Source organism: Nyctereutes procyonoides, unplaced genomic scaffold (genome assembly GCF_905146905.1).
Source record: "Nyctereutes procyonoides isolate TBG_1078 unplaced genomic scaffold, NYPRO_anot_genome, whole genome shotgun sequence".
NCBI lineage: Eukaryota > Metazoa > Chordata > Mammalia > Carnivora > Canidae > Nyctereutes > Nyctereutes procyonoides.
The window spans coordinates 13819688-13832576 of record NW_026575051.1 but is presented as its reverse complement, the minus strand read 5'-3'; the positions used below and the strand labels follow the sequence as shown (position 1 = coordinate 13832576).

Genomic DNA, 12889 nt, shown 5'->3' with positions numbered 1-12889 from the left:
AATAGGGGAGGAGAGGAAAACCAGTCCCCAGGGCTTCTGATAAGAAGCATTTGATTTTTCTAATTCAGCTGCACAGGAACTAAGCCTTGTTACAATAAAGGAAGCCCTACTGATCAATTACATGACAATGATTTATTGTTTAGTCATAGACCTATGACTGTTGTTATTGTTTTTGTTATAATATCGAAGGCGGTTTAAGGTTAAGGAAATATTTCCTGAATCTTGGTATTGTGCCTGTGAACTCCAAGACATCTGGTGTGGCATCTTTACCTGCAGTAAAGTAGGGAGTGTGGGTAACATACCTTTCAATCATCTTTATTTAGACCTCACTTCCATGAGCGCCATGGCAGGGACAACACACTACAGCATCACTGTCTTTATTGTAATCCATTAAGGTCTGGCATTTGCATCCACGCTGGAAAAATTACTCAGCAGGAATGCCAAAACAGGAAGTTGTACGATTGGATTTTCTGAAGATCTTTAAGTATATTACATGATGGTCTTTCTTTGGGATGGTCTTTTAGGATGAACTGGAGTATCTTTAGGAACAGTACTTTCTGAAAGATCTCTCTGGTTGCTCTTAATCCTATGATCCCTTGGAAAAGAATAGGATCATGCTATTTTCCAATGTTATAACGAAATAGTTATTTTCTCTTACTGACCTTTTATGGATGGTTCCCAAGTGCTTTTAGCTCTATAAACATTCATTCTAAATCTATACAATAATAATAATAAAACATTGAGTACTTCTCTGTGCTAGGCACTGTGCGCAGTGCTTTATGAATGCCATTTGAGTATTAACTCATTTAAATATTTCAAGGTTTTTTTTGTTGTTGTTTTAAATATATTCTGTGGTGGATCCATTTTACAAAGCAAATAATCCCCTTTAAGAGTTCAGATTTTTTGCCTACTTGACTCATTTAAGCTAGGGCTTGCTTGCAAATTATATACAGACAGGCAATTTTTACAAAACAACTTTTACTTCATAATATCAGCTACAATCTGTGGAACACATAGTGAGTGTGTGGTGTGTTGGCAGCACTTTACATAAAGCATCCCACTGGTTCCTCACAATAACCCTAGGAGATTAATATTATATCCCTATTTTATAAATAAGAAAGCTGTTTCAGAGAAGTAAGAAACTTGCCTGTTGTGTGCATGAGCTGGGATTCGAATCTGGATCTGAACCTCCAGTTCTCCCATACAAGTAAGGACTTCTTTCTCACCCATGATCATATGAGAGTATTTTTGTTTCCCCTTCATATAAGGAGATGAGAACTGGGTTCTCTACACAAAAGCATGAACTGCTCTGGAAAGCATCTCAAAAAATGAACACAGGTCTGCCCTAGAGATGGAGATGAAGTTTAATGTTTAGGTTATCCATGTTATGGAGAGAAAGCATCCTTGACCCTAGGGATGGCTTTAGATATTGGGGGGCGGGGGGGATAAGATAGAAACAATGCACTGGGGCACCTGGGAAGCCAAGTTCAAGAAAGGTCCCTAGGACCGGCCCCCAAGAAGTGAAAGCGGCACTCACTCCAGCCAACTTGATCCCCAAGCCCACTGGGGGGCACTCTGGGGTGTGGACTCAGCCCCACACCCAAGAGGAAGGCCAGGTAAATCAGAGTTCCTCCAGTTCCCTGACAGTCCACATCTAGTTCTTTCTTCCTGTTTCCCCACATGCTGACAAGAGGGATTTTCTGTTCTCTTCCCTTTGATGTTTACACAGAGGGCACCACCATGGCACCATGTTACTTTGCCAGGAACAACTCATAGAAATGAGGAAAAAACTGGACTGAACTCAGTTTTAAACTAGTTTAGAGCAGAGGCTCGTTCCTACCGTTGGCCTCTGATCAATATATGGCTGGACAATTAACCAGTTTCTGCTCCTACTGCCTCTTCTATGAAACAGGAGTTATGTTGTATTCATTTATGGAAAGGTTTTAAATAATTATCAGTGAATGGACTTAAGGTAACCTATTCTATATTATGCATGTAAATGATTAATAACAGTGACTAGTCATTTATGGGGAATGTTTTCAGTGTTCTTTGCAATGGTTTTCCCACTGAATTTTATGTGAATGCACCTGGGTGAGAAAACGTGGTAGGTAAGTGTCCCTATAGCTATGATCACTCCCTGAGGTTTGTTCCTCTAGGTACTGCCAGAGGACAAACAGCAAAATCTTCTTCAGCCACAGAGGGTTGTACAGATGGAAGCCCCAGAGGACCCTAAACAGAAGCAAGTTTGCACAAATCTGTCCTGGCAAAGTGTCATTTTGGCCCTATGTGAAACAAAACAGACTCAGTATAAAACACAGAAGGAATGACCAGAACTAATTCAACACCATCCAGCACTGTCCCTTTGATCCCACATCAGCCATCATTCTCCACCACCCCCACCCAGGCCTTACTCATCCCTTCTCGTGTCTTTAACTGATGGTTGCCTAAAGGAGGTAGTAATTCCTGTCAAGGGAAATGATAATTAAAATTCTATACTCTGCACAATCCCCCCCAATACATACCATGTGATTCAAAAAAATAATACTCGCAGTCAAAATGGAAAGTCAACATGGTTTTCCAAAGAATCTCGTGGTTCTCCCTCCACCCCTCTTCTTTCCCTACTCACCCCTGCGGGAGTCCATCTGCTGTAGAAAATGTGAAGGCACTAGGACCAGAGAGCCCCTTCCTGCCATTCGCTTGAGAAACAAAGCCTTCCCTCCTCCCAAGTGGAAAGAAATAAAGGAGTCTGAACTAATCAAAACCTGCAAGCCTGCTGGTGGAGCTTCAGCTTGTCAGTGATGCGACTCAGTGGAGTGAGTAGAGGCTTCGAGCTTTGCAGAAGATGAGACAGGGAGAGAAACAGAGACAGAAACACAAAGAGAAAGAAAGAAAGGCATTAACCTGGCCAGGAGTCAAACAGGTGCAGAGAGCGCGACCGCTGAGAAGAGTGTCTGACACATAAGAGGAGCCTACTGTGTGTGCCTCAGTGGGTTTACTGGTTTATCTATGGGGCCGTGCTCCGGTCTGTGTGTCAGGGCTGCACTGAGAGATTTTCTTCCTCATCCACGGGACTCACATGGGTGGCCGAGAGCCCTGAACTGTTCTCCACTTGCCAGTGTGAAGCCTGTGTACGCTCTCTGGCTCTCTCTATGATGAATTCTCTCCACGACGGAGAGAGGAAGCCGCATTGTTCACCACATGCGCCTCCACCATGAGCCACAGGTTTCTGCGGGGCCTGTGGAATAACAGATGTGTGCGCACCGGGGCTGCCAGGCCGAGAGCGGCCGCGGCGGGCGGCGCGCTTCGTGCAGAGGCTGCGGCAGTCTGGGACTGGCCACTCAGGCCACACGGGGCCTTTTAAGATCCTTCCAGGCCTCACCACACTTAAAATGACTAGCTTCTGATAAGGATCTGAAGTTTGCAGGTGTTCTCTCTCAGAACAAGTCAGCTTGGACGGGTGGGACTTAAGAGGCTCCAGAAATGGAAGGCCGTGCCATCAGTCTGTGATCTGGCTTACAGGCGGATGTCGAGAAGAGAGAGGAACGCAAGCAGAGGAAGGCCTGGCCTAAGACCCTCAGGGGAAGGCCCCGGTGGAGACCGCGCCCACCGAAGGGGACACAATTCAGCAGAACAAAAGCTCGGTGGCATTGACTGTCATCTTAAGGAAATGATGCCAGCTCTGGCGGGTTTTCAGTCTTTTCATTTAAAAGGTTCAAGTACTTGATAACCTCGTAATCCAGAGGACCCGGTTTGCCAGCTGTCATCCCCTTGCCCACACATCTTTGATAGAGAGTTACCGTGAACCTTGGCCCACCCTACAACCCCAACCCCCCCACCCCCGCCCCCAGCACGGGAGTGGGTCTGTAGTTAAAGTATGGTCTTTACCTGAAATGCGCCTGGGCACGTCGGTGATGGCAGGAAGCCCCGTGCCCCGCGTGGAAGACAGCGGGGTGGTGGAGTGAATGGACGGGGATGTCATCTGGCTCAGGTAGGACGGGTAAGACTGGTCATAAGACCACGGCGGGGAAGACTGTGCCTGTCTGGGGTCTGGGAAAAAGAAGAAACATCTTTAGAGTACCGGCCACTATGGACTTAGAACATGCAGCCCAAAACTGAGAGGGGATAAATCAAGAGAAAAAGGAGGATCCATAAGGACTACTGACTTCCTGTGGCCCCACCCACTCAGGCCCTGGATGGCACAAACCTTCCTAGACTTCCAGGCTTGATGAGTGTGACAACATGGGCCATGCATAAGGACTATTTCTCTCTCACACATAAGGATTTCTATTTAGAAAGTCTAACGGCCATTTAAAAACAATCTGCTCCAGTTATCTTTACAAAGTTGAATTCTATTTATTTTCTGTATCTTCTCATCTTATTTCAATGAACACATGTTACTCTCAACTTTTTTTTTAAGTCAGAATTTCTTTGAACAATCAACTTGGTTAAAGAAGAGGTAGACTGTACTTTTTCCCTGTTGCGTATCCAGCTACTATCTTTCAGATGTGCTTTTTGGTTTATAAAGTACATGATTCCATGATTTCACTTTCTTTCCAGGGATGTCAATGGATGGCACTTTCTACCAGCAGGGTTAGGAGGTTGAGGGTAGAGATGAGAACAGAGGTAGCAGCATGTGAGAACACGGAGGAGGACAGCCAGTTTTAGGATTCTCATGTTAAAGCCACCCCAGAAAATAACTTTTACGAAAGAGACAAACTTAATTTCAAAGTCAACTGCCATTAAGAACTGAAAAGCTTCAGGGCTCCCAGGTGTCTCCACTGGTTAAGGGTCTGACTCTTGATTTCCACTCAGGTCTTGATCTCAGGGTTGTGAGATCCAGCCCTGTTTCGGACTCTGCATCGAGTGGTAGTCTGCTTAAGACTCTCTCCCTCTCTCGCTGCCCTTCCCCCACCCCTTCTCTCTCTTAAAAAAAAAAAAAAAAAAAAAAACCTGAAAAGCTTCATCACCATCCAGTTTCAATGTTAAGCATATGAGTTTCTGACAGTAAGAAAACGACCCAAAACAGAAGAGCAGGGATATGTCTTTAATCCTATTGGAATCTGGTTTAAAGATGCCACATGTTTGGAATACAGCCTAGTGTTACCTACAGTCACTGTAATAATAAAAATAATGGGCAGCCAACTTGTTAGGGTTAAGTGCTGAGCATTAACAGTATCTTTTGATGTATCTCTATGGGGTTTCCTGGAGGCACAAGCTCAAAGCCAGTTACATTTATCAAAAGGGCTTCAGTCTACAGAAGAAAAAAAAGGTAAATTTGCTCTATATTTCCAGTGTATATTTCAAACTGTTTTGTTCTTATCAGAGGGCTAATCAAACAGAATCATAAGCAAATTTCTCTTAACTTTCTTTTTGCTAATTCTAAAATGTTTTGCTAAATTTTAAAAATTCGAATACACTGGGCTGTTCACAAGACAACATTGTATATTAGAATATTCAGGAACTTTTGAATGTGCAGAATTAGATTCAAATTCTGAGGCTTCTAGTTTCTAGCTGTGTGATCCTCAGTTAATTACTCAGCAACTCTGAGCCATCTCTAAAGAGGTGGGGGTAATTATCTCTGAATCACAGGGATGTGAGAATTACATTAGAAAACCACGAAGAGAGGACCAGCACAAAGAGGCACTCACTAAGTACTGATACTTGTCAAGAAAGAGAAAAGAAAAGAAAAGAAGAGAAAAGAAAAGAGAAAACTCTTGGTGACACAGGGCAGTCCCCAGTTAAAACACACCTGAATTGGCACTAATACATTTGGAGCACATTTAAAATTATTTCCCTGGCACCTATTAGCCTCTAAAAATGACAAACTTAATTTTTTAAAATGATCAGTATGTTCGAATAGTCAATGCAGACTTATCACTAAAAATAAAAATGATTACAAGACACGGGTTATTTCTGAAGTGATTCTTCTTTTAAAGCCTCTTGGTTTTTCCATACAATCAAAGCCAGTTAGTTTCAGCTATTTCTTGTTTATTTGTTCAATTCAGAAACAGTATATTTAAAGGCTAAGTAGAACAATACTGAATCAAAATAATTAAATACATCTGAATATTTATCTGATGTTTACTATATCAACAGATACATAGGAAAATTCCATCCAATTCAACGTCAGGGAACATTTACCGGAGTTTGTGATTTGAATAAAAGTACAGTACTGTAAATGGTTAACATACACTTTTCTTTCAGAAACCTAAAGAGGACTTGGTCTTTAAAGTAACGAATTTTTGTGCTGTAAAATGTTCAAGGCTGAGATTGTAGAGATGGGCAACATTTCAAATCAGAGTCAGTGGTCCTTGTTAAATATATGACATACTTCCTTATTTTAGCCATTAACGTAATTCATTACATTTCAGAGAAATGTAGATGATCTTCAGATGGGAAAAGATGCATTCCGTCCAGCCCTAGAAAGCAATCTCATAAAGTCAAGAACCTCTCTCAAGCCACATTTCAACAGACAAAAAGGACAAGAATCACACAGATAAATGAGCAGGGCACACAGGACTCAGATGTGGATCTGAACTCTAATCTGACTTTACTGGATGACTTCCGGAGCAAGCAGTCTAACCTGTGTGTCTACTCCTCTACTATCACATGCTGTTAGCAGTAGTACAGGGCTCCCTGCCTAAAAATGGGGAAAAATACAAAGAAATGTAAAGAATGACTAAAATGATTAATGTTTAAACATATCACAGAGGAATCAGGGAACTTAATTTGGGCCGCATTTTGGTTCTCCCTTGTGTGGAGGGGCAGCCTGGTCCAGATGGTAATAAGTGGGCTTTCCAGCAAAAGGGTTAAGTGTTGGAACCCTAGCAGCTCTGCTATTTATAAGCTGCATGGCCTTGGCTGTGTTAGGGAACTCCTTGAATCTTAGTTTCCTCACCTGGAAATGAGTGAGTGTAACATGATAAAGTGAATATTGTGAAATGGTCATGGGCACTGGCTGGGCAGCCCAGACCCTAACTGTGCTGAGCAGTCCAGGCCATCACTGCACTGAGCAAGCCATTTTAACTTCTGGATCTCAACAGCTCATCTGTAAAATGGGAATAACAATGCTACTTAGGGTTAGGGTTGCTGGGAGCATTCCATGACAGTGGCCTTATCTGATGAGTTATCTGGTATTCCTGGTAAATATTAAGCACATAATAAATGTAAGTGATTACTGCTATCTGTAAAATGAGTATAATACCCACCACCATGTTCATTCCAAAAGTAAATGAGATAATGGAAGCAAAGGCATTCATCAAGTGCTATATTAAAATGATTACTATTCTCTTTAGAAGCCCACAAGGTCAAGGCTCTGCTGTGTGACAAGGGTTGTTTCTCAGTGTTGCTGAGCCTTAGTTGCTTCACCTGTAAAATGGGTATGATAATACTATCTCAGAGTTGCTATAAGGACTAAATAATATACTGTGACAGACAAATCATCATTATCATTCAAAAATATTAAAAATCTGACTCTAAACCATGCAGGGTGGCTGGGGTATCTAGTGTCATTCTTGAAGTTTTCCAAAATCAGACTCAACACAATTCATTGCGATGCCTGGCACATAGTTAGTTAGTGCTCAATAAGCAAACACTCAAGGAACCTCCCAGCGTGGCTGGAGTGAATAATGAAATTTTATAATGAAGTAGTAATTACTCATTCTCCAACTTCCCCTTAGGCTCTAAAAGAAGTTGTATTAATGACATTTTAGTTTTTACATCAAATCACTGACTTCCAGAATATACAGTAGAACCGTGTATGAAAGGATAGTTTTGCTTTTAGTGGAGGTCCTTCCTGAAGACAACCAAGATTAGAGAAAATAACTTCTCACTATCCTTAACAAGTGAGATCTCTCTCTGGTTTTTTGTCCCAGAGGACAGACTGCAGAGCCCAGCCAATCTCTTTCAGGGTGACCATCCTAAGATTCTATGAGAATGCCCAACTTAAGGAGAGAGAGTTACTACAGAAAAATAAAACACAAGAACTACCATATGGGGTTCACTAGATATCATAGAAATAATGTAAAAAGGGGACAGCAATCTCAAAAGAAAGAAAGAAAGAAAGAAGAAAGAAAGAAAGAAAGAAAGAAAGAAAGAAAGAAAGAAAGAAAGAAAAGTAATAGTCTCCAAACACCCCAGGCCCTCTCTAATACTTGTGAATGGTATCACCATTTCTGGCCTGTGTGATCTTGGATAAATCACATAACCTATCCAATCTTCAACCTTCCTGGTGTGTACAATGGGATAAATAAGGAGACCTTCCTCCTCAAGTTGTTATGAAGGTCAAGGAGCTTTAGGAGCTCACAAATGTAAAGAGCGAGCACACGGTAAGAACCCAACCAGTGTTCATCACTATTAAAACGTCTCCTCTACTGAACTTTCATTGTGTGTTTATGTTTCCAGCCCATAATCTCTTACCCTAGTAGAGGACAGTTTTTAGAAGTCTGTAGTTTTGAAGTCTACTATTTGGAGAATATATCTGTGCTGGTCATGTCAATATCCTTTATGATCATTTAACCTTAATCATGTTCCTTCTTCATCTTGGTTTCCCCCAGAACAAGAAATTCTAATCTGTTTAGTGTATTTTTTTTTAATACTGTACACCTTAACTTTTTTCAAACTGTAGTGCAAAAAATAGCCATAAAATATCTTGATATCCTAAATGCCCACTCACCAAGAAAACATAATCCCATCATAAACATACAATGATAGCATGTTTGCTTAGTTATGGACAATTATTAATGCTTACAGTAGAGAAAAGTCACCTTAACCTGATCTCACAGATGGCTTTGGAACTCAACTTCCTGAAGAAACCTGAGACTTCTGGGATTCGCTTTAAACTTGGGTGAGTCAGAGCAGGTGACAGATGGTTTTTAAGCATCACCAGCCAATCCTAAGGTTGCTACCAGGGACGAGTGCAGGGCCTTGCTCTGAGACAAACCTACTAATTACCATTCGCAAACAAGAAACTGTCTTCACTCTGACTTCAGGTCCCACAGGGCTGATAGAACCACTCTTTCACTCCACCCCACCCAGAGTTAGATTGAACAGATTGTCTCTTTGACTCTGCATAGGAAGGTACAGTGTCCTACACTCCAACATAAATAAGAATATTCTTTATTTTTGTGTCTCAGAGGATAGAAGTGCCAATCGTAGTCTTGCTATTATGTCCTGGGTGACCTGTAACTACCTATTAAGCACCCATGAGATTTCAGAGGAACTTCCTTTCTCAGAAATTTTTCGAAAAAAATGAAAACCACTATTGAGCTTTAAATATTTTATGGTGTTCTTAAAACTGTAATTCACTATTTTTACATGACAATCCTCAGAAACAGTATCAATATTATTAATAATATTTATGATTATCTTATAGAAATTCAAAGTACTGACATGTTTTTATACAGATATGACAATTTAAAAACAAAATCTTTGTTAATATTTTTTTTATGTGCAAAACCTTTGTTAATTTTTTTTTTATGTGCACATACTCCTTAGTGCTTGGGAAATCTGAAATCCTAAATATCACATGAGCACTTAAATATGACCGTACCCTATTTCTCCCCAAACTCCTCCGCTCTCACCTAAAATGGGGGTTTTTAAAAGGAAGTTGTGATCAAATTTGACCTGTAAGATAAACTCGAGAGACTCGAGAGAGAAAATCAGGTCTTCCCTCTATGATGGGCCTGCCGTTCTCACAGCCAGGAAGTGACAAAGCAAAATGATTAAATGAGAGAGAAGAGAAAGCAGCAGAGGACCTAGGTAGGGCAGAGAGAGCTCCTACAGCCTAGATGAAACCAGTGAGAAAATGGGCCCCAGATCGAACTGTGCAAGCATGCCAAGAACTACCGCCAGGCACATTAGGTCAGGCTACTTAGTAGGTATCTTGGATCTGTAACTACACCCTTCTAGAAGAAATCATGGTTTCCTTTGTGAGAAGAAACCAATTCTAGCTACTAAGAGTTCAGGTTGAATAAAAAGGAACCAGGCATTCGACATAAAAAATCCTTCAAAGCCGACAGAGAGGCAAACCATAAGAGAGTCTAAAGATAGGGAACAAACAGGGTTTGATGGGGGGAGGTGGGTGGGTGATGGGCTAGATGGGTGATGGGTATTGAGAAGGTCACTTGTGATGAGCACCGGGTGTTGTAAGTGACGAATCACTGAGTTCTACTCCTGAAACCAATACTGGACAGCCGTATGTTAACTAACTTGAATTTAAATTAAAACTTAAAAAAAGAACCCATCAGCATTGGTTCTAACTGGCAGTCTGTCACAGACACAGGTACCAACACTGTGCAGGACTGCTCCATAAAGCTTATATTTTAAAAAGACAACAGAAGCCCAGAGGTCTGCGTACACTTTATAGTCTCTCTCCCAATTCATTAAGTCAAGAGCAAGGCTCTGATTTAGCTGACCTTTTTCTATCTACAGAGTACAAATAGTCATTACTGCCACCTTAGCAGGGCTTTTGAGGGGCAGGGGGAAAAGGAGTTTTTGCATGCTGTTCTGGTGAACCAGCAAAAAAATTAATTCTTATTGTAAAAGACAGCTCCTGTAAGCCCATATGGCAGTGTGATGGTCTAAGGGACTGATAGGACACAAAAGGCCTTTCCTGCCTTGCTCACACAAGCAGCTGGGAAAGTTAAGACTGAAAAGATATAAACAACAATTAATTCAAAAATGTTCAAAGCATGTACCTGTGTCTTTAAAAAAACACTCTAAAAAAATAAAAATAAAAAAATAAAAAAACACTCTAAAGATAGAAATGAACCATGAAGCATCAATGTCAGAACAGACTTCATAAGGTCTCTTTCTAGAGTGGTGTTCCTTCTGCATGGGCTACTTGGGGATTGCTCCAGAAACTCCCATAACATAAAGTACAGAAGGCAACATACCCAGGAGATGCTCCCCAATGCTCATTGGAGAAGAGTGGTTCCCATGTCTCAAGGTGTCTTAGCACCAGCCAAAAATGGAAACAACTACTTATTTAAACCTGTAGGTCTAAGGAAGGCAAGCTCTCTTCTTTGAGTTGGACCACAGTTTCTGAAGTTCAATCACTGGTACAGGGAAAAAGGAAGGAGTGGCCATTCACCTCCTAAAATGGTATATAAAGAGTCATGGCTCTAAGAGTAGCCATACTTTCCAATGACTGAAAAGCTAATTCCATGTCTGCATAATTGAACTCTAAACACTCCAGGTAATAAAAGAGAAGGGGGAGGCAGACAGAAAGAAGGCACCCTAGGAAAATGAACTGACTCTAGGAAAATATGTAGAAGTCTTAAGTTTGAAAAAGTCTGAGTCAGGCTTGGGGGGACGGGGAACAAAGCAGGCTGAGAGCTGCACAAAAGCCCAGTGAGTGGTAAGTATGGAGACTCAGTGGTTGCTCCGAGCAGGCCTCCTTTTGTAAACACTTTGGTTAAACACGTGTAGGTGTGAAGAAGGGCCTGCTTTCCTAAGAATCACTCATAACAAGGCACACCATGCATGTGGGTTGAAATTCATGCAGAGATGGGAGGAAACAAGTTAACAAGGGCAAAGCCTGAATCAGCGCACAGAAGGCTTCTTCCTGTTTGTGGGGCCAACAGGCCTCTGTGTAACGTGACCCAGCAAGAGCCAATGGTTTCTGCCAAACTTCAGCACGTCTACCATCTACTGTGAGCACCTGCTGTATTTGGGAAACAGAGTATGATGAGAAACCTCCACATTCCCACCCCTCTTCCTCCACCCAGTTTCTACCCTAATCAGTACATCAGTCTGTGTAAACCTCAAATATTTCTTAAGAAAAACTGGGGTACTTAAAATGAACTCTGTAGAGACTCTACTAGTTTAAGATTATACCTTTTCCATTGCTCCCAGGGTCAAATAAAGCCAAGAATCTCAACAGAGAGAGGCAGGTTTACAATTTCCTATCCTCAACTGTTTTGGTCATATTACTATCATTCATAATACAAATACACTCACATCCATATGTACATTCATTCCCATTTCAAAACAATTTACACTAAACACCAAATGTTTAAATTCTATGTCTTCCCTAAGAACCTTTCTAGATAGACTGGATTTTTCAAATGAGCTCTCCCACTCACTTCTGGTTCTCTCGACTAATGGGAAACACAGCTCTTAAAACACATAGGCTCCTCCAAGCACAGGAAGAGCCTTGGACGGGTGGCTCTGGCACCAACCATGCAGTCGTGCTCCACTAATCTGCCTTCTCTGAGTCTTACTGCTTGCACCTGAACGATGAGAGGAGCACCTATCGGTTATGGCTAAGATGTTTCCCAGCTATGAAATGCTACGATTCTAACTACTCAGAAAAGTGGGCTCCCTACCCTAAGTCCTTTCTGGAGACAGTGGTTGTTATAAGTGAAATTACTGAAGGTGGGTTGAGCAGATTTGGGCTGGCCATGAAAGGCAGTTGAGAGCTGTCAGTGGTGGTGGGTGGCTCACGTTAACAGAGAAGATATGGAGAGCAGGATTTTGACTCCTCCTCTTGTCCCCACCTGGGGCTTCCTCAAATGGACCAAGGTGGCTACTGGATTCATTTGGCAGAAGACCAACCTCACTGATTCACAGAGCTTCACACTGAAATTTGAGGAGAAAAGAGCAGCACACTGTTTGGATAAAACTGGATGCTATGTCGGGTACACTGAGCATGATGAGTTATGTCACAAAGCAAACAATGAGAGAAGAAGGACTTAGTAACTGTTAGAAGACAATGGCAGAGAAGAGAAGAGAATGAGAGATGATATGTGGAGTCTAAGAGGTCACAGGCCACAACAAAAGGTTAAAAAAAGAAAAGAAAACCAAAGGAAGTTGAATTAAGACAAGGTAGTAATGAGAAGTGCCTTAAAAGTATCACCAGCTTTTGGATGAATGGGACTCATAACCG

At 41.7% G+C, this 12889-nt stretch overlaps 1 protein-coding gene across 6 annotated transcripts in view; it reads right to left on the bottom strand.

The window, feature by feature from the left end:
* RUNX2 (RUNX family transcription factor 2) overlaps positions 1–12889 on the bottom strand; it is a 149468-nt gene that overhangs the window by 56517 nt on the left and 80062 nt on the right. For 5 of the 6 annotated variants that reach the window (XM_055329933.1, XM_055329927.1, XM_055329928.1 and 2 more), the window contains one exon: positions 3886–4047. In XM_055329933.1, the coding sequence (XP_055185908.1) occupies positions 3886–4047 (162 nt within the window). Of the gene's footprint in view, positions 1–2762; positions 2832–3885; positions 4048–12889 lie in introns of those variants that run through there. The other variant, XM_055329932.1, reaches the window with a different exon arrangement.